This window comes from Rutilus rutilus (assembly GCF_951802725.1).
Source record: "Rutilus rutilus genome assembly, chromosome: 11".
Taxonomy (NCBI): Eukaryota; Metazoa; Chordata; class Actinopteri; order Cypriniformes; family Leuciscidae; genus Rutilus; species Rutilus rutilus.
This window is the reverse complement of record NC_140216.1, coordinates 28,731,994-28,757,316: the sequence shown is the minus strand read 5'-3', so window position 1 is coordinate 28,757,316 and position 25,323 is coordinate 28,731,994. Positions and strand designations below refer to the sequence as shown.

At 38.7% G+C, this 25,323-nt stretch overlaps 1 protein-coding gene and 1 long non-coding RNA gene across 2 annotated transcripts in view; both read right to left on the bottom strand.

Annotated features, from left to right (window-relative positions):
• Positions 1-17,816, bottom strand: part of nfatc1 (nuclear factor of activated T cells 1) — a 40,202-nt gene extending 22,386 nt beyond the window's left edge. The window contains exons 1-6 of the mRNA XM_084424186.1: positions 17,476-17,816; positions 14,147-15,176; positions 13,863-14,022; positions 8,029-8,231; positions 6,562-6,734; positions 5,702-5,842 (exon numbers count right to left, since the gene is read on the bottom strand). Of these exons, the coding sequence (XP_084280312.1) occupies positions 5,702-5,842; positions 6,562-6,734; positions 8,029-8,231; positions 13,863-14,022; positions 14,147-15,176; positions 17,476-17,494 (1,726 nt within the window). The 5' untranslated portion in view covers positions 17,495-17,816. The remainder of the gene's footprint in view (positions 1-5,701; positions 5,843-6,561; positions 6,735-8,028; positions 8,232-13,862; positions 14,023-14,146; positions 15,177-17,475) is intronic.
• Positions 17,817-21,504: 3,688 nt separating this feature from the next.
• LOC311299147 lies at positions 21,505-23,775 on the bottom strand. The gene is made up of 3 exons (XR_014629073.1): positions 23,297-23,775; positions 22,790-22,933; positions 21,505-22,162 (listed from the first exon to the last, which is right to left on the bottom strand). It is a non-coding gene; the product is annotated as an uncharacterized lncRNA (long non-coding RNA).
• Between the last annotated feature and the right edge of the window lie 1,548 nt (positions 23,776-25,323).

Genomic DNA, 25,323 nt, shown 5'->3' with positions numbered 1-25,323 from the left:
ACAACGCGCAGAGTTTCCGTGACTGTCCAAAGAACGTGAATATGAGGCACACTATTGGTTGTCCGTGGCTAAGTATCTATTTGTAACATTCTAACATCACATCGTTTTTAACACTGTATGAGTTTGGCACTGCAATGTGTGGTTAACACCGCAAGAACCTGCTAACCCTGCCCTGGAGCTAACCCCGCTTCTAAATTACAAGCGTGAAATGTTCCTGTGCCCAGGGTTAAAAGTGGGGTTTAGAACAACGATAACCCGGAGTAGGTAAGCGCAGAAAAAAAAGCGCAGGTTGAAAAGCCCCTTTGAGTGAAAAGATTAGTTAAAAACAACAGTTAGTTGAGTTAATTATCAGAGTATCTTTTCTACAAATTACATTGTTAGGCCATAAATGGCAAATGGTTGGCTTAATGAATGAGTCACTGAATCGGTGCTTCAACAGTTTCATTCAAAATCACTGATTCTTGCAGTAAAAGTGACTCGCGGTTCAGTGAGGGAGTCAGTTGTAACTCAGTGGTGGTGCGCTGTGAACGATTCACTGACATAGTCAAGCTGAATCAAACCACTAACTCATGAGTGAGTTAAGGCTAATTCACACTGCACCAAGAGACACGACCAATGGTGTCAGTCACCAGACTACAGTACGTCACTTCTCAGATGGTTACGTGCACCGCACAAGATATCTGATAAAACAGATGGACACAAACAAAGATTCAAAGTGGATTTAAAAAGACTGTCGCAAATTTGAATTATTTAGTCGCATTTGTGACCGTTTTAGTGGAAATCTGGAGTTACTGGGAACCAACTCTTGAGTCTTGACCAATAATTCAAATTAGTTCACTTGTGCAACACAAAATTGGGTGATGCATTTAAAATGTGAATAAACTACCATCTGCCTGTTTGATTAAGCACCAAGTATTTGGTATAGAAGGTTTCTATGGACAAAAGCTGAGAACAATATTCACCTGAGCTGTCTGGAACCACCCATGAGTGCTGCAGACTGATCTACTTCAAATAACTGTTCTAATGAAGACTGACTCACACACACATACAGGTCTATACCTGGATAACTTAATCTAATTGGTAAGAATAATAAGCTCCAGGTCAAAGCATTGGCCATGCAACCTCTGAAGACATTATCATATGCACTCACACACCAATGCACAAAGAAAGAGGGGAAAAAGAATTTTAAGTGGTTTTGCAGCTGAGCAGGCAGTGAAGTCCAGTGAGTCCAGATGTGAAAACGCTCCTCTCTCATGAGGGAGTTTCTTTGTGTCTGCCTCTTTCTTTCTCTCTTTTTTTGCCCTCTATTTTCCCTTCTGTTAGGAATCCCCACTGTTCCGTAACACACCCACACACACATATTAACTGTAACACATCAGGGCCAAGCACACATACACAAACACATAGCCCATTTCCAGTCAATGGAAAAAAATTTATTTGCAAAGGAATCACCATAGATCACATCCCTGGCCAGTGTCAAATAAAGATAACAAAAACATCGTTAAGTTCTGTTGTTACGAATTTGCATACAAAGTCAACAATCCGCTCCACCACTGACAACGTGAGCTATCCAACACTATTAACCTGATGTGTATCTGAGGATGCCAACTTGAAGAACTTTAAAGTTGAGCAATTCTTCTCTCCCCCTCTTCCTCTCTGTCTACGTCTACAGAGAAAGAAAAGGAGATGTCTTATCTTTAGTCATCAGCGTGTGCCAAAATGAAGACTTCTCTGAGGTGTCTGATTATGTCTAGACTAGACAGTGAACTCAAATTAGTAACATACACATATTAATCATGGATGACTCTGATGTGGATGGTGCCCAGATCATTTCAGCAGACACATTTATACAAAGAGTCTTGCAGTACACTTATGCACTGAAGTATTAATGACGAGAGATAAGGAGCTGAGCAGCTACTGCATTAAAGACTTCATTAATCGTGAAATTCTATTCTATTCTATTCTATTCTATTCTATTCTATTCTATTCTATTCTATTCTATTCTATTCTATGGCCTTTTATTTTACTGGTTTGATTTATTTATCATGCCCTGGCATTGGGGACACCCCCAACTAGAACACCTTTAGTAACCATTTAGCAAGTGCCGAGCATTTAGAACACTTTAGCAGCTACCTAGCAACACCTTAGAAACATATCTAATCTAATTTACATACATACCTACCTACCTACCAACCCATCCATCCATCCAATCTGCCTAACTACCCATCCATCCAATCTTCCTACCTACCCATCCATCCATCCATCTATCTATCTACCCATTCATCATCCATCTACCTGTCTATCTATCTGTCTACAGTTTCAGCAATGCCCTTGCAATCACCCATAACTCCATGCAAGCAAACTAGCAACTGCCAAGCAGTTAAAGCAGAACATCCTGGAAACCCCATAGCTTTCCTTAAAATCTCTCTTCAAACTGCATTAATCATATTAAATAAACCCTAAATATCTACTCTACTCTTATACTTCTTCAATAGTGTATTACCAATCAGTAAAAAAAAAAAAAAAAACATTCCCTAAACTTCTTTCTTTCTCTCAGTCTCACTATTTTCCCTCTCCTTTTGCATATTAATTATACTGTCCATGACTTTCCATTTAAAATCCGCTCCAAGCACAGATGGGAAAAGAGTCTATGAAGTCACGTTGCAGCTGAGAGGAAGCAATGGTCAGAAAGAGGGAGAGAGAGACAGAGGGATTCCCTGTGTGTGAGTCATTGTAGGAGCCCCCTCTTTACTCATAACAAAAACAACCCTTTCCTTCGAGATTGAACCCACAGAGACAGACTGCACAGCGCTACAGACCGCAGATTAATTTCAACACCTTTTCATTGAGTTATGATGTTGATCAACAAAAATATTAGTCTAATATGCTTTAAAGGAATTGTCCACCCTACAAATTTTAATTCTGTCATCATTTATTCACCCTCGTGTCGTTCCAAACCAGTATGACTTTCTTTCTTCCATGAAGCATGTAAATCGTTTTAGTATATCTTGGCCACTATTCTATATTTTGTTCCGTTCCTCACACAATTGCTATTGTATGGCTTCAAAAGACTTTAAATATATTACACAAGTTGGACCATTCCAATGGCTTATATTTCATTTTGGATCCTCATACAATTGCATTATATGGATATTTTCTCCAGAAATGTCCTTTTGTGTCTCAAGTAAGAAAGAGGTATAGGTTTGGAAAAATATGAGGGTGAGTAAATAATAACAGAATTTTATGGGTGAACTATTCCTTTAAAAATTATGAAACAACAACTAATTTTAATCTAATATCTTTTAACCAACGAAGAAATTGGCTGAAACGCCTCTTTCCCTTCCTAAAAAACTGAATGTTCCCCAGTTTTAAAGAAACCAAAGTTTTATAGATGATGGTAAATGCAAATACAGGGGAATACATTATAAGGCAATGAGTCAGGAGCATGTGACCAAGCTCATGAAAAATGATAGTGGAAAAGATTTGTCTTTAGAAAACTGGACAGAGAAAGAGAGAAAGAGAGAGAGAGAGAGAGAGCGAGAAAGAGAGAGAGATTGATTGTTGGCTCTTGATGCCAATGGTGGGCTGGCTCAGGGGTGTTTCCATGTGAGGAGTGCCCAAGAATCCTCAGCAGATGCCAGACACGGGGAAACCCTTCTCAAAAACAAGAGCACACACCCTTCTGTCGGCAAGCACACACATGCCCTCCTATCTCACTCTCTTTTACACAAACACCTACGCAAATATGTGCACAAACCAAAAATGTCTCTGGGTTTGACAGCATTTTATTGATGCTGTAACTTAAACAAATGTTCATTCATTAGTAAATCCACAACAACCTTTATCCATCCATCCATCTATCTATTATATAAAATTATATAAGAATAAATACATATAAATTAGTGGCTATTAGAATACAGAGAGGTTCAATATCATTCTACAACAACAACACATTTCAGCAGCTTCACTTCATTTCAGTTCCCCTCTTCACAGGTAAAACAATGAGGCCATTTCCTTCAGCTTTGTGTTACGGATCGCCAAATATCCAGAGTGTTTACATTACTCGGCCTTGCCCTTGTCTGCACCTCCTCTCTCTTTTTTTTCATTTTTCATTTTATTTTTGACACACTCATCAAGGAAATGACTGTTTGTAAATCTCAGGTATCAACAGTCAAGGGCTACTGCTTCTATTTTCCATATGGAAAAAGAGAGAGAGAGAGAGAGAGAGAGAGAGAGAGAGAGAGAGAGAGAGAGAGAGAGAGAGAGAGAGAGAGAGAGAGAGAGAGAGAGAGAGAGAGAGAGAGAGAGAGAGAGAGAGAGAGAGAGAGAGAGAGAGAGAGATCTGAATAAAGACAGACAAAAAAATCAAAACAAACGCCCAGACACAAGGGACAGACTGCACACTCTCTCTATTTGGGCTCCATTCCTGGGCAGCACAGGCAATGGAAAGTTCTGGAAATGTAAATCTGTTGGGTTAAAAATACAGCGCATTAATGTGCTCCACATGTGGCACTCTGGCATAGGGAGCGATATTTTGACGGGGAAGAAGGAGGGATAGAGAGAGTGGTAGGAGGGTTTTTCTTTCTGGAGAAAGCAACCACATACATACACACTACTGAACGACAACTAACTACTACTACTACTACTGACAGTAGTTTAAGGACAAAGCAGGACTTTTCCACATATACTGGACAGCTTCTAGGGGCCCGTCACAGGATAAAAGCTCTTATGAGTAAACATTGACCCCCATGACTATAACAGAGAGATAAACTACCGCATCAAGCCCGGGGAAGCAGATATTCATATTGGAGTCTTTTACTTCCACTGGACTATGGACTGGAACTGATTTAATTGATCAAAATAATTGAAATGTGTTTGTTTGAGCAGTACATCACAATACTGGCTAAACCAATGGGATAATTGTGGGAGGGGATTAAGTGTTCATCCAAACAATGGCAAACAGGTTTTGGAAAAAACTCTGGATAGTTGGCGATCCGTAACACAAAGCTGAAGGAAATGGCCTCATTGTTTTACCTGTACTGAAAATGAAATGAAGCTGCTGAAATGTGTTATAGCTGTAGAATAATGTAGACCCTCTCTGTATTCTAATAGTCACTCATTTATATGTATTTATATATTAGATAGATAGATCTAATATTGTCCAGATCCCCTTGCACTATGCAAGAGGATTGGTTTGCAATGGATTGAAACATAATATCTTAATAGTAATAGACCAGGCCCAGACAGAATCTGTTTATGTTTTTAGGGGGGAAATCTGCTCAATTAATTTATATATGGTAAAATGTGATGTGTTAAATGGAATTAAGTGTACTAGACATGCATTGGTAACTAAAAGCATAATCAATAAGCAAACATTTTTCAATAACATGCAAGGGGTGGGAGATATACTTTGCAAATGATGCAGAGATTCCTTGTGGGCCTAATTATAAACCAATGCTCATTTACAGGTTTACATCATGCTCAAAACTATGTTATTTACCATCGTCAGCACCTTACGTATTTCCTTGTACATATGGGAAGTATGTGAATTGGGATTCAGCCTGTCCCAACAGCTTTATCTTCAGAAACCTCCCAACAGTGAGGCCACTTCAAAACAATTCCAATTGCTCACTCTCACACACACACACACACACACACACACACACACACACACACACACCCCTCCAAGTGTGTTCCCTACCTTGTGCTCTCTCCACAAACACCACCTTGGAGTCGGGTTGGAAGTTGTGCCCGCTGAGAAGCATCTGTTCCCCCCCTGAGGCGGCACAGCTTTCCATGCTCTGTTTATCCACGAGGGGCAGCTCCTGTGCCGAGCGCTGGGCTGCAAGAAGGACAAAGAGACAGAAAGAAAGTGAGGAAAGAGATGTAAATGTGCAAAACCATTCAAAACTCTACATATATACAGCTGTACTTTCTACAACAGTAGGGTAAAGAGAAAAATCTCAGTATAACTATAAATATATCGTGCTCAACAAGGTTGCATTAATTTGATCAAAAACACAGTAAAAACTATAATATTGTGAAAATGTAATTTATTCTTGTGATGGCAAAGCTGAATTTTTAGCAGCAATTACTCCAATCATTAGAAATAGGATGCTCTGTTTCCTTAATTGAATATGTTGATTTGGTCAAGAAACATTTCTTATTATCAGTGTTGAAAACCATTGTGCTGCTTAATATTTTTGTGGACACTGTGATCATTCAGAAATTGTACATCTGACAGGCCTCTTCCATATGATTTATATGTCTTTCATACATGTTCTGCCATTAACTTGGGAATAATCCAGAAATCAATCACATTTTATGAGCTGAGCTTATTTTCTAGTGATATTTCTTATTTACCTCATAGCAACTGATCGACCTGAGGGGGTCGATCTAATTTATATAATGAGCAAAATCTGTCTTTGATTTATTGATTCAATCCATCTACTACAGCATTCTTGTCAGTAGAGGATAGTGCTAGCAAGATCATGGGTTTGAAAAGAAAAAAAGAAAAATGCACAAAAATAAGATTTAGTGAGATTTAGTGGCATGACTCACAGCACTCAATGGGGTTAGATGCCACCTGTAAGGACACCATCCTGCCATTAGGTTGGTTGATGTGGACACGGAACACCATCCTCACACGCGTGTTCTTCCGTCCGATGTCTGTCTCGCCCTTCCGGAGCTCGATGTCTGAGTTACGCAGCTTGAGAATTCCAGCGCAGTCGATTCTGTGGCACAGTAAGAACGTTAATGTTTGAGGAATAGACTCAACAAATCCTTTCAGAAGTACAAAAATGTTTGGTTAATATCGTTAGACAGTTGTTTAATAAACATTTTTTCGGAACAGAGTAAACGTTTAATTTATTGCCTGAATTTTTTTTATGACCACTTCTGCCAAAATTATGCCTGGCTCTTATTCTGCACTGCATAAATACATGCCCTTTCTCTCTCTCCCTCTCTCCCTCTCTCTCTCTCGTCCCTTCCAATTTCTGCTCCTGACATGGCAGAGATGTTGTTAAAAATACATGAAAAGTTTACTTTCTCCATTAAACGTACAAATCCTCCAACTAGACCAGAAAGCCAAAGTGTGTAAATACTTGCTTTAAAGCCTTTTCAAGTTTTGAATCTCATTGAAGAAACATGTAGAGCCCTTTATTTAAGATTCATCTGTGTGTAATAATGTTAAAGCTTACGTTTTGACAAAAACAAAAAGTCTGAAAAACTGGAGAAACAATCACAGAGTATGAGTGATCTGTCAACACAGTACATATACTAGAACATCAGATATTCCCATTCCCATGTTTACGTGGTGAGGACGAGCACACTGTGTTCTAGTTGTCATCCTGATTTTTTTTTGTTGAATAACATTCGTCATTCCTTTTTCAAAAAAACTGCTTTAAAAAGTATGAAGCCTGTGTTGAGTTTCCAGCACTATGCGTCCAAACCGAACTCTATATACAAGGCACAAAATATCATTTTCTTTTTAAAATGGTTTAAACTGCACTGAAACATGGGGCATAACCATTTTTTGGCTTTACTACAGAAACGTGGCAAAGAGGGAACGCTACTCAGAAAGCTCTGAAACAGGATCCAGAGGGGTGTGTGGTTTTTTTTTTTTTTTGTATAAGTTAAGTGTTACATCCATTATAGAGTGAAGAGAAAATGCTGAGCTAGTAAGACCGCTACCGCCTGGCTTGCAGAACAGACCCCAGCGCGCCATTACAGGCACCACGCGACCAGAGGCCTCCTGTAACACGAGCCCTGGAGCTCATACAAGGGAAACCCACAGCGCTGGGACTCTGTCGAAAGCGTGTGCGCACAAAAACACACTTCTGCTAAGCAACTGCCTTCACAACAGGGGAATTGGCGGTAAAACGGAAGGTTTTTTCAGTGTTGTTTATTGCAGGAAATATGCACAGGATGCATGTGGATATACAGAATTATGTGGTACAAACATTTCCCTCACCGGGCTTTTCTGTGTTTTTTTCTTTTTCTTAGCATCTTTCTGAGATATATACTCACATGGCCCTCATGTTGCTCTCGGGCAGGAGAGGAATCTCAAGAACTTTGGTGTTGGACTGCATGACCTCGTGGCTTGGTGTGGACACGGTCTTCCCGGTTATACGGTGGACCTGGTAGAAGGCGTGAGGCCGGAGAAGACGGTCGTCTGCCGTCCCAATGAACAGCTGTAGGGTCAAAGGCTCACTCTCCATGTAGCCGTGAAGCTGAAAGATACAAATATGAATTTAGTGGTGTAACCCATTTCTAGCTAAAAGCAGTTTCTAGTTCAGTGTGAACAAACTGATGTACGACATGACACAATTAGAGTCAATGAGAAGATATTTTATGTTTGATGTAAAGTGGGATTTTAGACAAATGAGATTTCAAAGTGGGCGTGGCTACCCAGCATGACCATGCATAAATAGACACTGAATAGCTGACAAAATAACCTACTGTACAAAAAAAAAAAAAAACTTTTAATTTGCCTTTTTTTTCTTCTGGTTAGGACATTAATCACTTCCATGCTCTAATTAACATGTGATGCTACATTTTGTCAGTTTATTTTTATTTCTTTGGCATTGTAGCAGGTAGCCCTGCCCACATTATAATCTCATTAGACCAAAAAATTTATTTTTTACGATTTTTAAGCAATTAATACTTTTATTTAACAAGAGTTCGTTAAATTGATCAAAAGTGACAGTAAAGGCATTTATAAAGTTACAAAAGGTTTCTATTTTAGATCAATACTTTAATTCTAAACTTAATTCATCGAAGAATCCTGAAAAAAAAGGTTTCCACAAAAAAAATATTAAGCAAACATTGATTATAACATTTTAACATTGATAATAATATGAAATGTTTCTTCAGCACCAAATCAGCATATTAGAATGATATCTGAAGGATCATCTGACACTGAAGACTAATTTAAAATATATTAAAATAGAAACAATCACTTGAAATTGTAATAATATTACACAATAATATTACACAGTTTTACTGTTTGTACTGTATTTTTGATCAAATAATAGCAGCCATAAGAGGTTTCTTTGAGGATAAGAGGATAGGAGATTTCTTTGAAAAACATAAAAAAATCCAATAGAACTAAAACTTTTGAATGGCAGAGTATATAGTTTAGCAAACATATTGTATACTAAGAGAAACTGATTTTAGAAGCTGAAAAAAGTTCTACAAGGAAAACCACAAAAAAAAGAAAAAGAAAAAAAGAAAAAAAAGAAGAAAATGATCATAAATAAAGTAAGATTTTAAATTTGAAGATTTATATTTAAAGCTCAAGCACATTGGGTCTAAGCTGCTGATGTATGGAGATCCTCAAAGAGGGTGGTCAGCATCTGTGGTGAAAGTCTGGACCAGTTTGTATATTTATTTAAGTAGATATGTTTGAGCCTGGCATTTGTGTTTATTCAGGCAGAAGGGAGTGCACAGGCCAGAAAGACAGAGGCCAGAGAGATCCCACTCCCAGAACCCTCCCCTCACTTCAGTACATTATCACCCACTAGAGGAATGCCAAAACTCTATCCGCCCATGGCACGGAGTTCAGAGCCGTATGTCCACACCTCCAAGTGCTGTGGGTCAGTTCTCACCCACTCAAGCTCTCAACCTCCGTGGCACATCTGCGGGAAACAGTTTGAGGAAAAAAAAGTAGATCTACAACACCGGCTCCGTTGAAGAGTTACTGGCCACATCCAGTGAGCAAATTCTTACTGGAAAAGGTTATGTCTCAAGTGATATTGAGCAAGACCAACTGTTCTTCTCATTGAACTCATTCACTAACAGTGCATATATGCCTGTATTTGGCACATTAAAACATTGAAAACCTGATTCATACATATAAGTTGACACATTTTTTTCTAAATTGAAGGTCAAATTTAGAACCAACTAAAACCCACATCCACACAAAAAATAAAGTAAAAAAAAAAAAAAAAAAAAAATTGCAGACTTCTGTTTTTACACAAATCTTCTACAAAAAATACCTCACAAAATTAAGATAATTCGAAGCAAAATTCGAAGATAAAATATAAAAGTAGTATAAATTATAAGGATCCTAAAGGGCAAAAATGAAAAATATTATTTTAAATATTTGTAAGTGTTATATATTCATTTAACTACATTAACCATAACAGAATTATATGCAGTCAATATATATTGAATATATTTTATGATTACATAAAAAAATACATTTTCATAAATCCCAATAATGGCAAGCAAACAATCAGTTTGCGTAATAATGGGCAGGAAATAAAGATATGAGCAACTTTGACAAGGGCCAAACTGTTATGGCAAGGCGACTGGGTCAGACTATCTCTGAAATGGCAGCAGTGGTAAGATTTTACCAACAGTCGCAATGAAGGCCATCCCATCAGGTCCGAGCCAACAGAAGGTCTACTGTGGCACAAGTCACACAAAATAGTAATAATGGTTATGGGACGAATATGTCACAACACACAGTGCATCGCTGCGTATGGGGCTGTGTAGCCCAAGACCAATCAGAGCGCATATGATGACCCCAGTCCACCATCGAAAGCGCCTATAATGGGCACACAAGAGTCAGAACTGGATCCTGGAGCAGGGGAACCTGTGCGCCGTTTACCTGGAGAAGTGATGGCACCAGGACTCCAGGAGGAACTGTGGGACAACAACAAGCCAGTGGAGAGAGTATGATGCTCTGGGCAATGTTCTGCTGGGAAACCCTGGGTCCAGCCATGAACGTTGAGCATTGTTGCAGACCAGGTACACCCTTGGCAATGGTGTTCTCTGGTAGAAGTGGCCTCTTTCAGCGGGATAATGCACCCTGCCACACTGCACACATTGTTCAGGAATGGTTTGAGGAACATGATGAATAGTTCAAGGTGTTGCCTTGTCCTCCAAATTCACCAGATCTCAATCCAATTGGGCATCTGTGGGATGTGCTGGACCAAAAAGTTCAATCCACGGTGGGTCCACCTCGCAACCTACAGGACTTGAAGGATCTGCTGCTAACATCAGATACCACAGGACACCTTTAGGGGTCTTGTAGAGTCCATGTCTCGGCAGGTCTTGGCAGCACGCAACAGCATATTAGGCAGGTGGTCATAATGTTTTGGCTCATCTCTGTACTGTATGCATAAGCATTGCAATATGAATGGAGCCAATCATGCGTAGTCAGGGTCTATCTAAAAATAGTTTATAATTAAGGGTAATATTGAGGGTAAGATCAAATGTATGTCTTTTTGCGCAATTAAGTAAAAACACTTGAGTACGCAATTATTAGTGAATGAGACTCATTACAATGATAAAATAAGCCATAAGAAGACTTAACCAGATAGAAAATCTACTAATAGTACTCAACAAAAAAGTAATAAAGATCATCACAGTAGGCATACGAGATAAAACCCTGAATATTAGAAATGTGGAAGCACTGCCCTTACGAAGCAACCTATATTTAGGGATTTCGTCACTTCTTCCAGTTACAGCAGTGATTTTTGTTGACAGAGCTGTTCTTAGAGAAGTTAACTTCCCGAGAGACTAAAGCGCAGACGTGGAAGCACATAGCTGTGGTGCGGCAGGCTTACTTCAGAGGCTACACACTCACGTCTACCGTCAATCCGACGGCACATGTGGTCAAACTGCATCCAGGATACAAAAAATCTGAAAGAAACCACCAGGAACCCGAGCAGGGGGGAGAGAGAAAAAGAGAGATGGGGCTCTAGAAGCCTGGGTCCAAAAATCCTGACCATCAGAAACCACCAAACCCCAAGTGGAGAGAAAGAAGGAGGGAAGAGGGGAGCTCTAAGACTAAATATGAGGCTATAGTGACTCACACAGTAGGCAACACATTCAAGTAGGTGCTTAAAATTCTGAAAATATGATTAATTTGTTGAGATCAGGGCCGAAATGAATGGGGGTTGGGAAGCCTGACCCTCCAGTTAAGGCTTGAACCTCTCCAGTCTTAAAAATAAACTTAAAAGTATATATCACTTCCACTCACCATTAAAGATTTACATAAAACAAGAATGTTAGAGAAACTGTGGCCACATGTCAATTTGATTTTTATGAGAAGAACTTTCCATTGAAATACTGATTACAGACCAAAAAAACGTGACAAAAAGTTCTTTAACAACTCCCCTTAAGGTCAAAAGAACTTGCACTCTGACTGAGATCCTCGGAAGAGGACAACGGTGGTGACAGAGCATGAAGGGAGGTGTACAATAAAAGAAGAACATGTGCAGCTGAGAGTGCTCTCTAATCTGATGGTTTACAGAATGGGACAAGCTTGTTTGAGGCTCCGTCGAACACTCCCCTTCACTTGCCTGCCAGAACTGTAAGCAGCGAAGACTTGACGCCTCCACAAGATGCTGTTGCACATGATGTCAGTGCAGTACGAGGAACTTTAGCTAAACAAAAGGCAGTCTGTGCACTAGGCCGGAAACGGCAATGGATCTGAAAAAAAAAAAACGCGAGGGTGAGAGGACCTTGTTTTTTCAGACGGGAGTCGCACTGAGCCACGTGTTCACAATCATTAGCACCTCGTTATTTTGAATTGAAGTACCCAGCAGCCACAGATGTATTCTGAAATGTTGAGTTCACCTTTAACTGCAATTTTAGTAAATTAAGTGGTCGTGGAGACTGTGGTTCACATACCCCAAGAGTCACATTCAACCACACTGATGTTTTTCAGATAAAACCACGACTCCTGTCTTTAGGTATTCTGTTATCCATTAGGGAGCATCTGCAACCAACTGGAGCAGTGAATACCCATGATTCAGCTACGAGAGCAAATGAGGTGTGTGACTCACAGATGAGCAGAACGGACTGACACCAAGACACTGCAGTCTTGTGAAATATCAGAAGACCTCAACTCACACTTCCTGAACTGTCAGCATAACAAACAATATAAGGGTTTAAATCACAGTGTGTCACTATGACTTCAGAGAAAACAAATAAAAGGAAGTTCCCTTACATGAACAAAAACAAAAACAATGAGGGAGTGAAAATATACCATATATACCATAGCACATGGAGAGGATGTTGCAGGATGTTGACTATAAATAAATAGTTAAAAATAAGACCATTCTCGGACAGTTTCCACAATGAATGGCAGCTTTAGTTTTAAAGTGCATATATATATACACATATACACACACTACTATTCTAAAGTTTGGGGACAGTAAGATTGTATTAATTGAATAAACAGAAACAGAAATCTTACCATTTTAAATAAATGCTGTTCTTTTGAACATTCTATTAATCAAAGAATCCTGAAAAAATTACTGTTTTCCACAAACATATTAAGCAGCACTACTGTTTACAACATTGATAATAATAATAAATATTTCTTGAGCATCAAATCAGCATATTAAAATGATTTCTAAAGAATCGTGTGGCACTGAAGCCTGGAGTAATGGCTGGAAATTCAGCTTTTCCATTACAGCAATAAATTACATTTTAAAATATATTAAAATAGAAAACCGTTACTTTAAATTGCAATATTATTTCACAGTATTACTGTTTTTTTAAATAAATAAATGCAGCTATGATGAGCATAAGAGACTTCTTTCAAAAGTGTAAAAAAATCTTACCCTAAAAACCTTTTATTATTCTATTTTTATTTTATTTTCAAATCTATTGTATATAACATATATAAAAAACACATGCTTTTTTCATACAGAGATCAACCTAGAAGACTTTGATTTTAATCTAACTAATCAGTTCCTGCATCATCCTAAAACCAATTGAAACATTCCACAGAAGAATGTAAGTTGTACAGGTTTGGAACAACATGAGGGTGAGTAAATAATGACAGACTGAACTATACATTTGAGAGACCCTACTGCTTTTTAGAGATTATGAACTTATACCTGAACCACTGGATGCCCTCCCGCTAGTGCTTTCACGGCCCCTCTGCTGCCTTCAGTCTCATAATGAGCACGGTGATGGGACTTGGGTTGGACATCAATCTGTAGGCTATACGGCCCTGAACTGGAAGGCAACTGCCAATCAAGAGCAGGCAACGATGGACTTCGAGAATAAGAGTGAGAGAGTCCAATAAAAAGGCGAAGAGAGAGAGAGAACTTTGGTTAGCACAGACAAAAGAGCAAACTACTTGTCCATGAATCAGAAAGAATTTTTATATGCAACCAACCTGATGTAAGGCTTCGGCTTGGACCAGTATGGGTGTTGGGGTACATCCAAGAAGCCACTACAGTAGGTCTCTTTTTTGAAGGGCAGGCGTGCTGAGAAGTCATCCTGGCAAAGCTCCAGGGATCCTGTCTCTTCTCCACCTGGTTCTACTTTCAGGTTCATCGAGGCACTGTGCTCCAGACTGGTCTTGCGGGACTTCAAAGGGATCCCCTCCCCAATATCTGTTAATCCATCTGTGGTGAGGGCATTAATGGCGGCGACAATGGCAGAGTTGGTGTACTGATTGGTGTTGGCGAGCCAGGTGTCTTCAGTCACACTGAGACGGGGTGAAGTTTGTGGCGATGGCCCCGGGGATTGATTCGGCGAGTACGGATGGTACTTCTGCGAGTGGACGCCATTAAAGCTGTACTTCCGTTTACCGGCACAAGGAGAATTTGGTCGAGAGCCTCTGGTGCCAATCCAGTTGTCGTCTGTGATACTGGCACGGGGAGAACCGGATGGTGAATGGCGCGGAGAAGCCCCGAGGGTGCAGGACTGCAGCGATGAGGAACCTTTCGGGGAGACGCATGGAGACTGCCAGGGCGAGTTCTGCGGCGAGTTGTCGTAGTTGTAAGAGAAGCCCGATTCGTATGACGATGCATCTGAATGGCAGCTACGAGAAGACACGCTGCTTGCCGGGCTGAGACAGGTAGGATCACGATAACCGTCGATACTTGGCAATGTTAATGTCACTATGGAATTGACTCGCTTGGCCACGGGAACGCTGTTATCCTCTACTTCATCCTCGGGGAACTGCCCGTAAGCCGTTATCTCGATGCGTGGACTCTCCAATGTGGGAGCTCCATTGGACCGGGGGCCGGATGTTTGGAAGTAGCCCACCGAGCTCATGTCATCTTGAGGGGAGAATGAGGATGGCTGACTGATGGATATTGACAATGAAGGGCTGGTCTGGAGATTGTGGTACTGGGAAGATGGGCAGGGGTTGCTCAGAGGAAGTGAAATGCTGGTGTTTTGGCTGTAACCGTAGGCATCTGTAAGGTGCAGTCAGAATTTAATGAGGTACTGCAACAAAAAATAAGCTACAGAGATAAAAGAGCATAGGTGTAGAACATTTCTTGAAGAATGTGCATACAGCTACTGTGTGAATATTTTAAGGAGACTGCTGCTTTTACAATCATCCACCTCTAATAAATAGCTTTTTATTTTTTATGAACTGCCATTTGATTCGTATAAAATGGTGGCATTATAAAAAGACACTCTACTCTTTATTAGTAATAGCTGTGAGTCAAAAAAACGTTAGTGGTTAAAAGCCACAACCTCTGCAGAGGAAGCAAGGTGAGTGATACACAAATACCAGGCCAAAAATAACAAAGTGTTAAAAATATCTTCCAGAGGACAAAACCAGACGGAAAACCAATACCCATAAGCAATCTTTGTCGAAAAACAGGGGCAAACATTTGCTTCAATGCAATGTATATATTGAGATTAGAGAACAACACAACATTTGAAGTGCAACATGACTAACGGAAGATGTCTTGACTAGAAAAAGAAAAATCAAATGCTTAGTGCTTTCTGGAGAGTACAAGATGAATCATTTACCACTTTAGCAATTTTAGAACTCTTTTAGCTTATCGAAAAACATTTTAAACATTTTAAAAAGCATTAGTAATAAGTCATCTGGCCTAATCAAGTTTTTTAAGTTGGTACATCTATCCCATTAAGACATATTTTTACTGATAACAGATTTTTTTTAATGTATATATTTTTATTTGTGTGTACTCAGTGCAAAAAGGGGGGAAAAAATGCAGTTGAGTTGAGTGAGCCACTGTAGTCAGTCAGTCCAACCTGGTGGAAATATATGTAATGTAAGTTAGCCCAAACTGACGCACAGTCACTACTGGCTCTGCTTGCAATAAAATTTGCAACGATTTCTCGCTACTTTAGAGGACGATTAAAAACACGGATACTTGAAAATGTGACCACAGCGCAACAAAGCACCCTGGATACTGATAGCATGCTAATGTATCCCTAATGTATGTATCGTTTTTGAATCAAGTTAACAACTACATATTAGATTTTTGTAAGCAAGCCGTAAGTATACACCATGTGATTCTGATAGCTTAAAAATAAATAAAAGTACTAAATTACTGAATACTAAAAGTACATTAGTAACCCTGCTGAAATAAAACACCTTAAATAAGCTTAAGCAGGTTTTCTAGTCTCCCAGTCTTGTTATGATGGTCTGTTGGCTGGATTTAAAGTGGTTTTAGGCACTTTTCAGCAGGTCAGGTTTGAAAACCAGCTAAACAACCTTCGAGACCATCTTAAACCAGTTAGGACAAGGAAACCATCTTAAAGCTGGTTTAAGTTACTATTGTTTTTCAGGCAAAAATATGCTAACTGGTTTTGTTTTAGTAGAGCTGTCATTATAAACTATAATCAAAGTTATCTTGCGAAATGCACATTTGCTGCAAAGAGAGGGATGCAAAAACCCACAATCTAAATAACATCCCTGCTTATTCATCTTCGTCCGGCCCACCACTCCCTTCTGCAGTCTCTTAAACTAAGGAAAACTCATTCAGTCCATTGACTGAATAAGAAATAACTTCAGTTTCACCAAACTGATCACAGGCTGAGCTGTAACCACCGATAACCATTCAGAAATGAACTACTGGGATGAAATACATCATCAAATCATACATGGGGAGGGTTGTAACAACTTTCCAAAGTCCTAATGGACACACAAAGATTGCACAGAAATTAGACAATATAGGTTTAGAATTGTTATCCTATTTCTGTACTTGTTTTTGTATTTTATTTGCAATAAATATCATTTGGGGTAGTGATAAGATATGCTATAATAATTAGAACTAGTAAACAAATCAGTGTTACCTACCCCACCTACTGTTACAACTCACCTCTGTAGTGAGGTTGTTTACAACAGCAGTCTTTGTATTTGACATTCATTTACACAGTTTAGGAACATGCTGTAGATTTCTAAATTACTTTAATTTGTAGCAGACAGATATGGGAACGTTATGTCTAAGTTGGAGAGTCATGGCATAATACGACATTGCGTTAGAGACGTTGAAACCAACTGTGTTACAACACTCCCCAGTCTCCCTTAGTAACAGATAATGGTGAGTGGACGATAGCAGTCGTAGATTTTTTTTTCAGTCACTACAGGTAAACTCATAAGCAAACGTGCAATCATTATTATGACGGTTCGATAATATAAGGCTAATATTATCGACCTAATAATGATACAGAAACACGTTCGAGTGAAATACGACAGTGTCAGTACGTGCATTTAATCTTCTTATACGTTACCTTCCTCTGCCGATTTCATGCTTGCGAAGTCAAGAGTGAACTCACACCAAGTTCAACGCACTTTCCCAAAACGCACAACAGTGTCCGATCAGCGTGTTACGTCCCAGTATAATGATGACTCCAGATATCTGTGACAAAAATGTTCACTTCTACCTCAATAAAGGTGTATTCCAGTCACGAAAAAACTGTTAGTTATTTGAAAGCTCAAATGATTTGATAGACAGCACTTTAAAAGCGCATGCAATAACAACGCAAAAAAAATAATATTAATCTTATTTTAATTCAGTTTCTATTCTGGACTTGCATGTTAGTTTCCAGGGGTTCTGGTGACGCACTGCTTTGCGATGGAAAGGTCTCTGTATCTATATAAAGCCGGGAAACACCTCCGAGAAGCCCCGCCCCTCCATGGAGTGACGCAGGCACCACGTCTTAAGCTCAACGGCAGATGAAGAGAGGGATTCTCTCCTCGCAACATTTCCAGATGTGGAGCCGTTGAAACCAAGGCAAAAGAGCCAGCCGTGTGCGCATGCGCAGCTGCTGAAGCGAAGTCCAACTCATTTCAGAGAATCGGTTCTTTCGAACAGTTTGTTTTAAAGAACCGGTTTTAAAAATGATTCAGCGGGTGTTTAATATCCCTAACATCCTGGCATTGGATATTACATTCTCTAAAACTTTCCAGTAGAGTAATATGAAGGTAAATATTACTGTTTAGTATAATTTTTTTGGGTTATAGCAGGTTATATTAAAAAGGTTTAAAATGTCATTTCCCAGTTGCAGCCATGATTTAGCTCATTTAGAATCAAAAAGTCACTTGTATTTACAATAAATACTAGTTACAAAAATCTCTTGGCTGAAATATTTTGGGCTCATAAAATACTTATTAAACACAGTTGTATTTTATTATAAAGTCATATACAGGGTTCCCACACCTTGGTTAACTTCAAATTCAAGGACCTTTCAAGAACTTTCCAGGTCCAATATCCTCAAATTCAAGGACTTAATGTGGGGACACATTTCAAGTGAGAGCAAGGTTACATCGTGTTACCTTGTAAGATGTACATTGTTACAGTTTTTTTGTGTGTTAAACACAACTATGCAAAAAAAACATATTTTTTGGCCATATGACAGAGATCAGATATTCTATTTGTCGTATTTCTGATTTGCATAAAACTGAAGAATATTCGGTACATCCTATATTGTATTCTAAAATGATCTGATATTAGCTTTTGCATGAAACGTTGAGGTACCATCGTTGCAGTTTGGTGCGAAAGCACTTAACGGGAAACACTTAACGTAACACGAAAATGCACGTAACTAACGTAAATCAAGCAAGCTAGTATGCATAGGCCACGAAGTGTTGGTGAAATAACACATTAGCGGACTTGAGGGAATAATATGGAATTTTTTTCAGAAAACTTCTTGCACAAAATAAATTCAATCACTTTCAAGGACCTGTATCTATGCATGTTTATTTGCAAAAACTTTCCAGGGCCTTGATTTTTTTTTTTTTCAGATTCACAAACTTTCAAGGACCCGTGGGAACCCTGCATATATTATTGTCAACATTTCTTTTAGTAAACCTACCTTTCACCTCATTTGTTTTTTCATTGGTTCTCGGGTAATTACATGAAAGAGACAGCTTTCAGTTCAACGAGTTTTGGTGCTAACCACATATAAACCAGAATCATTGCAAGTTGGACATGTAAGCTCCGCACGCAATAATTTTTTTCTGCTCTTTTACCGATTCAGTCCGATTCGTCAATTCGTTCAGTCTGATTTGTGAACAAATCTTTTTAGACCAGTTTTGTGCAGAGGCTCATTTAGAAGAACCGATTCAAATTAACGATTCACATACAAATCTTTTTCAGGTTAGACGCCATATTGAATTCAACACGGATGAAAACCAGGCTGTGAGGGATAGACCAAAGGTCCTAGTTCACGCAATTTTCACAACTTTTGAAACTGTTTCATGGCGTTTTGTCTACGGGAAGTTTTTTTCTGAAAGACGTTCCCTCAGCTTAACAATTGGTATGTTGTTAAACAAAAATCCATTGTAATTCTATCTATCACAGCCTCGTTTTCATTCATGTCAAAAATTAAATATGGCGTTACCGTTACCTTGACTAAGATCTAGCTAAAATGCAAAGTGAAAGAGCCAGTGTGTGCACATGTGCATCTACTGGAAATAGAGGGAAATCAAATGTGGCCGTTTTGAAAACAAAGGCAGTTAAAGAAACCATTATCATGTTAATTATTTCTTTTGTCCCATCAATAGACGGATCATCTCGTAGCAACAGCAGTGCGTTGATAGTGATTGAATAAACAGACTTGCAGCTCCAGTTGTTTTTTTTAGGACATCACAGTGCAGGGAAATGGGATCTGAAAATCACAAGATGCTGTTGGCAGCTCGGGCAACTATGATTTCGGTTTTGACAATTTTCCAGCGGGGGGCGATTCGCTGCGTCATCGGAAATCATCCAGGACTTTTTCGAAGCCAAGAAATGTTGGCAAATGTTTGCATCAATGTAAAGGGTTCTCATACTATTTGCTTTTTTTAGCATTCATGCGTGAAAAAGATTCACATGCAATTAACCCTAACCCTAAACGTGGTGTAATTTTAATGTATGTTCAAGAAAGATAAGTCTGTATTCTTAAGAATCCCCAAACACATTATGGTCTTCTCATTAGGCAAAAAATAGCTTCTTCTTTTTTTTTTTTACGTGGCTGAGCATTGCAAGCTCTCTAATGACATGGGCATGTTTTGAAGTAGCTGCATAGTGTTTGCCCCCACCAAGAATTCATCCAGGTCGAGTAACAAAAGGGAGCCAAATAGCCTTCACCCCACACGCACAGGATGATATATAATTGCATCAGGAATTAGTGCATTTATGAAACACTAGCTGTTTCTTTCATCATGGGAACATGGTAATTGTGCCATTACCCTCTCTTACAGTCCTCTCTCTCCTGCTGTTCTGTGGGTCAAATGTATTTGCTTGACCTCATGGAAAGCTCTCACCCACTGGTTAGGGGCCCTAAGTGGGCTTGAGGGGATGTGGGCAGGGCCTCCCTGTCCTCCCCAGCTATGTGAAAGCAAGCTTCGTGCCGCAGTAAACACAGCTTCCAGGCTGAAGGTAATAAATAGCACTAACTGTGCTGATTGACGCGCACCTAGTTCTACGTCAGTTGGCCTGTAGTTTTTCCACTCTGTCTGCCCGTGGTCGAGGGCAGGGGTTTTTAAGCACCAGCCGGACAGTTCCGGATATTTTGTTCACCTCAGCTTTGCAGTATACGCCAAAAAAAGCTGGTGTATTTTATAGTCCCTACAAAGACTTTTTGTTGTCTATGTTACTGGATTTAGATCTAAACTTACATCAGCATTATTAAACTGTATGCAATGACTGAACACAAAACCTCTTATTATGGCTACGTTGCAAATAAATAAAGGACATGAAACATTGATTTAAGCTTTGAATTGTTTTATTTATTATTTCAAACTGTAAAAAAAATGCATTTACTTTGAATACATTTTCACATTTAGATATTGCTAGTAAATTTCACAAATAATTGTAAAGAAATGGCAAGTACCATTCAATTAAATGTGACTTTTTGAAATAGCAAGACTGAAATAGCTTTTTCTTGTGAAACATATTTCAATAATTTTTGTTTTATTTACAAGTTAGAAAAAACAAAATTTTCAGTGTACCAGTGAATTACATTAAAGCTTCTGCCAAAGAAAAATACAGTAAAACCAAAAATTATTCAGGACACTATAGTTCATTTATGTAAGTGAGGATAGCAAAATAAAGTAAACTGTGACATATTATACCCAAAAATTCTTCATACAGTAGACTACCAGTAACATTTATAAAAATTTGGGACCAAAAATTATTCAGACACTTTGACCTGACCATGTTTTGCTTAAGTGTCTTTTCTTTAATTGCTAATGCAACCTTTTTACACAACAGACTGAAAAAAATTAAGCATTTCTTGGAAATTGGTTGACCTAAATTGGTATTATCTAATTGTGTACTTAGGATGGCCAAAACCAGTGAACTTATTTGATAAGTCTGAGTACTTGTCATATTTTATTACCATTTTCTAAACTATAGCGAATAAACTGTGATATGAGAAATGTTGAAGGTGTCTGAATAAATTAAATTACTATAAAACACTGGAATTCTGCGCAATATTCACAGTGTTTGGTACTAGCTAAGTGTATGGGTTGCACACTTGTTATTGCGGTGCATTATGGGACAGAATGAGTGCATTCAATAATGTGCACTATTGTTTCGGAAACCACTACAAAAGGCTGTGCTTTCAAATAATGCACTATATTAGGTGTGGAGTGATTTCGGACACAGCCAAATGCATACGAGAACCCTTGATGCAAACCCCGCCCACCAGATTTCATTGGTCAATTCACAGTCACCTGTCAAGAAAAGTTCAGACTTCATAGGCGTAGTTCAGAAAAATCATAGATGAGAGAGAACATCAAACAGTAATTATTTCTATCAGGATTTCCTATGCTGAGGTTAAGGTTAAAGTTTAGCGAAGGGATTAACATGGGCAATGAAATCTTTAGAATCGCCAGCTTGGTGGGTTTGGGTCTGGATTGGGGAATCACGCTATGGCGACAGTGAATATCAGACCACTGGATGGCGTGACTGACCAATCGGAATGGAGTATTCTAGAGAGCAGATGAATAATTGATTAGACGCCCACAAAGGCAGGTCACTACAACACTGGGACTTTAAAATGTAGCCATACATTTCTCATTTATATTCGAAAGACACCTTATTAACTGCTATGTCCAGGAGTGGCAGTGACTTTATGACTTCAAGAACTACTAACGCTAATGATAATGATAATACAATGAGTGATAATGCAGTTAGCTTGGCTCGTGTGTCAACATGATGCACTGCTGTTTACTCTATAAGGTTTTCAAGAATACACAAATGACAAATTATGTTTCCAAACAGGATACATGGGCGGCAATGTGCTATAACGCAATATATGTATCAACGCATGGCACGCCACAGACGGCAAAGACATTAGGGACAATGTAACATGAGTCCATAACTAATGCCACAGATGTTGAATTGTCTGTCTCGGAGATGTTTAAAAAAGGCTGCACACTCATAACAATGGCATGAATCATAATATGCATGTGCATCACTAATGATGTGTCAGCGTTTAAAAGTAGTTAAAATAAATCAAAACCACATTCAACCCCCATGTGCACCCAAACCGTTCCTCTGTCTATGCCGTGATTGGTCAAGAAAGGGGGAGTCATTGATGTCATAGGTCTACTCACCTCTTCTTACAAGTCACTATTCCGTCTGGCTGGCAGGGCTCATCATCATATTTGTGGGTGAGTGTACTGGGAATGACGCTGATTTGATGGTGGTCTTCTGGAAAAGACCTCAAGGTTCCAGCTTTTTTGTTTCTTCCCCTTTTCCTTAATAGATAAAACAGATAAAACCAGGTTTGGATGCAGAAGTTGACTTTCAGATGACTAGGGCTCCATGAGCAACTGAAAATATGTATCATGTTTTAAATGTGACCATGGCTAAAACTATGTGAAGACGATAATGCAGAACAAGAAAAGCATGCTGTTTTTTTGCGTCACAATGGGATTGTAATCAAATGTGTTATTTTAGCCTTTTTACGATGTGCCTTATGAGTCCATGTCATAAAACCTAGACCACATTTAAAAGTAAGCTGATGAACATATAAAGTGCTTAAAGTAGAAGCAGCAACAGCAATTTGAGGTGGTATTTACATGACATGGCCTTGGTTATAGAACTGCCCCCCGCTGTACCTTGGGGCTTCCTGTCTCCACTGAATGCTCTCTTTGACTCGGCACAGTGACGGAATCCCCAAGTCTGTTTCCTGTTGTGTAAGGTTGTTGCCGGGCAACTGTGGCTGTGTTCCAGAGGGGAGGGATTTCATTGGCTCCCACAGGCTGAGTGAGCAAACACAGACCCTCTGCCCAGAGCTCCACTGTGGGGTCCAGACACAACAGTGACTAACTTATCAACAACACAGTGAGTGGAGCAACAAATGGCAGGAAAGTCATTTCAATAGATTTTTAAGAGAGTGGTATTGAGCAAATGCTGCCCTTGAGAATACATTCCCCAACTTTCATGTGACTTAGTAAACTCTGCAAAAATAATTACACCAAATCGTTAAAACATATAGACCTTCTCAGTCGTGCCTGCAAGAATTCTGGAGAATTTTAACATCACAAAACACAACATTTAGATAGACAAAATGACAGACAGATAGATAGATAAATAGAATGACAGACAGAATGATGTGTAGATAGATAGAACAATAGATAGATAGAACGATAGATAGATAGAACAATAGATAGAACAATAGATAGAACGATAGAACAATATAACGATAGATAGAACGATAAATAGAACGATAGATAGAACGATAGATAGAACGATAGATAGATAGATAGATAGATAGATAGATAGATAGATAGATAGATAGATAGATAGATAGATAGATAGATAGAACGATACATACTGTAGTACAATACATAGCTAGATAGATGGTCAGACAGACAGACACACTGATAGAAAAATGTATAGATGGACAAAATGACAGACAGACAGATAGATAGACAGATATATATATATATATATATATATATATATATATATATACACACACATACACACACACTACTGTTCACAAGTTTGGGGCCAGTAAGAATTTTTTTTTTTTTTTTTTGAAAGAAGTTAAAGAAATGAACACTTCTATTCATCAAGGACACATTAAATTGATCAAAAGTGGCAGTAAAGACATTTATAATGTTACAAAATATTCTACTTCAGATAAATTATGTTCTTTTGAACTTTCTATTCATCAAAGAATCCTGAAAAATAAAATGTATGGTGGTTTCCACAGAAATATGAACTGTTTTCAACATTGATAATAATCATAAATGTTTCTTGAGCATCAAATCATCATATTAGAATGATTTCTGAAGGATCATGTGACACTGAAGACTGGAGTAATGATGCTGAAAATTCAGCTTTGATCACAGGAATAAATTACACTTTACTATATATATATATTCACATAGAAAACAGCTGATTTACATTGAAATAATATTTCACAATTTTTACTGTATTTTTAATCAAATAAATGCAGCGTTGGTGAGCAGAAGAGACTCTTTTAAAAACATAAAAAAACGGCAGTGTAGATAGACAGACAGACAGACAGACAGACAGACAGACAGATAGACAGATAGACAGATAGACAGATAGACAGATAGATAGATAGATAGATAGATAGATAGATAGATAGATAGATAGATAGATAGATAGATGGTCAGACAGAAAAATTGATGGTCAGACAGATAAATAGACAGACAGATAGATAGAAAAATGGATAGATAGACAAAATGACAGACAGACAGATAGATAAATAGAATGACAGACAGAATGATGTGTAGATAGACAGAGCAATAGATAGATAGAACGATACATACTGTAGTACGATAGATACATAGCTAGATAGATGGTCAGACAGACAGATGGACAAAATGACAGACAGACAGACAGACAGACAGATAGATAGATAGATAGACAGATAGAGGACATTTTCACTAGAAATAATTGCTGACAAATACAGCTGAAGGCTTTCATCAACAGAAAGTGCTTAGCAAAAGGAGTATCCCAAATCTGTGTCCACCTACAGGAAACACAATGCTTTGGAAAAACAAGACACTCTAGAGACAGTAGAAAAACAGTGTGACGCGTGTTGTGCCCCACATGTGGCTGATAAAACAACACAACTGCCCCACAACCTCTGCGGAAATGTCCAGCG